The 4,913-nt window shown below is 36.8% G+C and overlaps 1 protein-coding gene across 1 annotated transcript; it reads left to right on the forward strand.

The window, feature by feature from the left end:
- LOC140883449 (transcription factor BHLH089-like) lies at window positions 1-2,779 on the forward strand. Its single transcript, XM_073289915.1, has 6 exons — window positions 1-414; window positions 710-901; window positions 1,034-1,099; window positions 1,985-2,053; window positions 2,186-2,251; window positions 2,379-2,779. The coding sequence occupies exons 1-6, from the start codon at window positions 178-180 to the stop codon at window positions 2,505-2,507; spliced, it is 759 nt and encodes a 252-aa protein (XP_073146016.1). The 5' UTR covers window positions 1-177; the 3' UTR covers window positions 2,508-2,779.
- Window positions 2,780-4,913: the final 2,134 nt, after the last annotated feature.

Raw genomic sequence — 4,913 nt, forward strand, 5'->3', positions numbered from 1 at the left:
CGAAGTCACTTCCAAACTGAACAAAAAAGAAGTGAGCCACTGAATGCTGCCGCTGCTCGCAACCGTACGCCGCCGTGCCCCGAACCAACTCCGCTGCTGAAGGGTGGGGAGAGATCTATTGCTTCCTCGTCCCTGTACATGCTCCTCTCCTGTGAATGATCTTCCGTTTTGTGTGAAATGGATCCGCAGGAGGGGATGATGAGCGGCGGCGGAGGAGTTTACTACTCGGAGATCTGGTCGGGGTTTCAGATGAACGCCAATGCGGCGCAGTATAATGTGGATCCGATGGTGGTGGACCACGGATCGAATCACGGTCCGTCCGGCCACAATTCGAGGAAGCGCCGCGAGGAGGATGAGTGTGCGAGAGGAGGAGCTTCCACCAGCCACTGCTATGGCAACAATATTGATGTTTCGGTAGTGTTTCGGTTGAGTGCGAGAAATCGTTAATTTTCGAATGTAGATTGTGCAGTGAGAGGATGGTTGTGTTTTGCTATGTGATTTAGGGATTATTCGTCATTCCGTGGCTTTGATCACCTAATTCAGATGCTGTGTTTTACATGTGTATTTTTTGCATTTAATATTTTCCGGCAACTCAAAACTATGCCAAATTCAGTAAATTCCCTGCCAATTTTCCATCTTTTGATTTAACCATTGATTTTTCTTGTTTTGGTTTGTGTTTGACTTTGGTAATAATTTTGGCTTTGAGCAGTATGACGGTGAGAGTAAAAGGCTTAAGGCCGAGGGATCGAATGAGGACGACGAAAACAAAGTAGATACAGAGGGAAATTCAGGAAAAGCAGTGGATCAACGTCCGAAACCAGCTGAACAGCCGAAGCAAGACTACATCCATGTGCGAGCAAGAAGAGGACAAGCTACTGATAGTCATAGTCTGGCTGAAAGAGTAATGACCTTACTGTAATTGAATTTGGTTTGTGTGTAAAGATTTTGTCTTTCCTGGATTTCTCAACATACGACATTATTGGTGAAAAGTAAATAATTATTTTTCCATTGTTTCTTTTGCCTTTGTATGCAGGCTAGGAGAGAAAAGATTAGCGAGAGAATGAAAATTCTCCAAGATTTAGTGCCTGGTTGCAATAAAGTGAGTATTGGCAGCCTTTGAACTTAAAAGAACTAAAGAAATATTTCGAAATTGCACTTAATGATAATGGCCCTCGTGACCCTGATTCATGTATTCTCCGTTTCTGTTACTTCTCGACATATACAGTATCCCGGACTATACTTGTCTGCCTTGCAAACATCAACTTTAGTTTTGTCATTTCCTCTTGGATATAGGAGGATTCCATTGGATTAGGATCGATGCAAAAAGAGGCTAGTCTTTGAGTCCACCACATAGGAGTTTGACATGTGACCATGTGTCAATGTTACTTCTAAAAATTCTCTTATCCAACTTAACATTTGTCCGCTTCCATATTTGCTGTGAAAAAGGCCTCTTAGTTGGTATTGATGTTTCAGGACTTTGTGCCTGCTGATGTGCCTGTGAAGTCGCAAAAATTGGACATGCACAAGAATATTACAGTAGTATCAGATTATTTTTTCATCTTCAATTGCGCAAGGGAACTTGGTGTTTCCTGCAATGCCCAAACTTTCATCTGAATGAACAATTTTAAGGGCGGAAACATAAAACTCTTGGTCTTGGAAGTGGTATGGGAAAATTTTATATAAAAGTTTATTGGCCAAATGATGCATATGCTGTAACTATAGTTCTGGCTCATGTAGTAGAATGCACGACCTGTGGTTTGCTTCTGTGTCGAATTCTAGAATTTATTCACTTTTTTGGGGCTGTTTTCTTTCTCTAATGCCCAGCTTGTCAAGATAATTCTGATTCTAGTAATTATGTGAAATTTTCCAATGATTTTAGTGTTGCATCATCGTCTAACCTGACTTATCTACTCCTGAATTTAGTTCCTCCTTTTAACCCCTTTTCTGGAATAACAAATTGAATGAATTGTTCGTTGGGCTTCAGGTTATTGGTAAAGCACTGGTACTTGATGAGATAATTAATTATATACAATCATTACAGCACCAGGTTGAGGTAAATCCTCTCCTTTCTCCAAATCCCCCTTTCCTCAGTAGATGCTGTGTGTACATGGCACATTTTTACATCATACTTTTTTTTTTCTTAAAGAATCGTATTTAATCATATACAATTGATGGTGTCCAACAGTTCCTGTCAATGAAGCTGGAAGCAGTTAATTCAAGAGTAGGCCTTGACGGGTATCCTTCAAAAGATGTAAGTTCTTGAATCACGATCATCAACTCCTCAAATTTTCAGTTGTTCCTACTTAATGATGTTCGGTAAACCTTTATCCATGCCTTGAAAGTTTCCAACGTTTGTTATGTCTTTTACGATTTTGCAGTTTGCGCAGCAAAATTTAGATGCTCCTGGAATGACATATGGTTCCCAAGGTGTGAGAGAATATGGCAGGAGTTTGTCTCCGGAATGGCTGCATATGCAGACTGGTGGCAGATTTGAACGAACATCGTGAAATCAGTTGTATCTTCCTCAAAGTATACTTATTACTTGAACCGTAATATAATTCCATAAACAAAAATCGAATCACGGTGTGGAAGACGGTTGCATCGCATAAGCAGGCTTCGCCTTCTCGTCCTGTAGATTAGAAGATTCCAAGAATCAAGGGACCTTGTGTAAAGCCTGTGACAAATTACTGCTTGTGATATTATCTCTGTCAAAGCTCTGTTTGTAATTGGGATGTATTTGAAAACACAGGTGAACATTCAATAAAGTTCAAGCTTTGTTTGCGCATTTCTTTTAAACCAAATGTGTATCATCGTAGTAACATCGACTTAAAACATCACTCGAATAAAAGAACTGGTAATTCTGTAAATGAAATTGGATTCACCAGTTCACGCATTGGTTTAGTTTTGAAAAATTAAAAAATACGGGCTCATCTTATTCATTAAAAAGTATGTTACATGTGTGATAATATATCTATAATCTATAACTATATATTAAGGCTCAGCACAGAAGACAGGACACAATTTGGTACGTTTGGTGCGGCCTTCAATGCAATTACAACTTTTCGTTTCACGTATATATTTTTTCAATTTCATCGTTTCTTTTTCTCTTTACTTTTCCTTTTTCTTTGGCCAATTTAAACAATTGTCAAAATACCTCCGATTTTGTACAAACACGCGCCGAACACACACACACATATAATATAATAATAATAAATAAAAATATATATATATATAGTTGTATTGTATCAGCGTCATCAGTAACAAATTATCAATTACATTAATACGTTGAAAGTTAATCTAATCCAACAAAACGACTCAAATTTAACAAATTCTTTCTTTCTTTAAAAAAAAAACAATAATATTCTTGGCCAACAATTGTGTCAACAATTATAATAAAAAAACAAATACATTTATTTTCTATCTACGACTCTCCAATTATGACAGAGGCACACATTAATAATTAATTTTAAGTTATAAATGGAACCTGATAGTAAGAAAAGAAAATGCAAAAAATAAAAAATTTCTCGGTGAACTTTAGTTATGCCATTTTGTATATTATATGGATAAGGTGAAACCAAAAATTAAAAAATTAAAAAAACACATGGGCTATTTATTTTTCCCCCCGAAAACCAAAATCCCCGTTAAAAATTACGATTTCTCGAAAAATAAAATGAAATGTGTTAATTACAAAATTATTTATCTTGATTTTATATCGATTCTATATATCTTAATTTTAAATTTAAACTAATTATCTTGATTTTGAAAATCTAATCCTACGTACTATATACGCATCATGAAATTGTTATTATTAGAATCCAAACAAATGAAAAACCGACCTATAAATTAAATACTTCTCATATTTCCATCATCTTCTTCTCATATTTGGACCATCTTCTTCTTTCGACCATCTTCTTTTCTTGATCATCTTCTTCCCTCGATCATATATTTCGATATTAATCAGCTTCTTCTCCTTTCTTGATCGAATAATAATTAATGGATAACGACATTGGTGAATTAGAGATGGCCTCGGTGCAGGCATATGTGGTGTTCTCGGAAGTGGTAACCAGACGTGAAGCTGATCATGATCAATTTCATGTGGATATGGATTTTTGTTGCGACCTGTACGTGTTCGACTGCTATGATAATGTCCCCTTGGGACATACAACGCGACTAGGATTCATGACAAAATCAGTCCGGTTGGATATCAAGCAATTACTAAGGGATCCCGAAGAGTCGTGCGGAATGTGAAAGAGTGGGTGCCCTGCTAGCCAACTTGTGGCTAAAAGCCTTTTTGACTCTATTTGTAAACAATATTTGTTTAACATAATTTACACTTTATATTGACATTTACTTTATCTTTTATCATATTGTTATGTTGTGACGTGCTATACGATGTTTAGATAAAAACCTTGAATATACTAAATATGTTGTGACGTGCTATACGATGTTTAGATAAAAACCTTGAATATACTAAAGTGCATGCAAGATGTGATAGTGGATATGGATGACTATCATGAAACACATCTTGTAATCACTGTATATTCTAAACCAGTTCCTAGTCAATTGAGCCATCCGCAATAAGGATAAGGATCGCTCAAGATTGAGACTAGCATTTGCAATGCCGAGTATCACGTTTCATTGGTATGTAACATAGAGATGTTCGAAACATGCAAATGGATATTCATTGGATGAATGATCGAACTACCCTATTCGGACTTTCCAAGTGATTTTCACTAATTGAGTGGAAAAGTTCGTGGTTTTGGTTGTACATCATTAGTCCTTACTATTTGAAACATCATGGAGACTCTATATGCTAGTACTGTACTTTGACTCGTTTACCGACTCTATGAGGGTCATCAAGTGTCGAGATTGGGTACAGTTACAATACACATAGGAGTCAATGCTTTGTTGTC

This window comes from Henckelia pumila, chromosome 2 (assembly GCF_033568475.1).
Source record: "Henckelia pumila isolate YLH828 chromosome 2, ASM3356847v2, whole genome shotgun sequence".
NCBI classification, from domain to species: domain Eukaryota; kingdom Viridiplantae; phylum Streptophyta; class Magnoliopsida; order Lamiales; family Gesneriaceae; genus Henckelia; species Henckelia pumila.

Coding starts and splice junctions, on each gene's coding strand:
- LOC140883449 (XM_073289915.1), top strand. CDS start 178: ATGGATCCGCAGGAGGGGATGATGAGCGGCGGCGGAGGAGTTTACTAC. Junction 902..1,033: donor GTCATAGTCTGGCTGAAAGA/GTAATGACCTTA, acceptor CTTTGTATGCAG/GCTAGGAGAGAAAAGATTAG. Junction 2,054..2,185: donor CATTACAGCACCAGGTTGAG/GTAAATCCTCTC, acceptor GGTGTCCAACAG/TTCCTGTCAATGAAGCTGGA.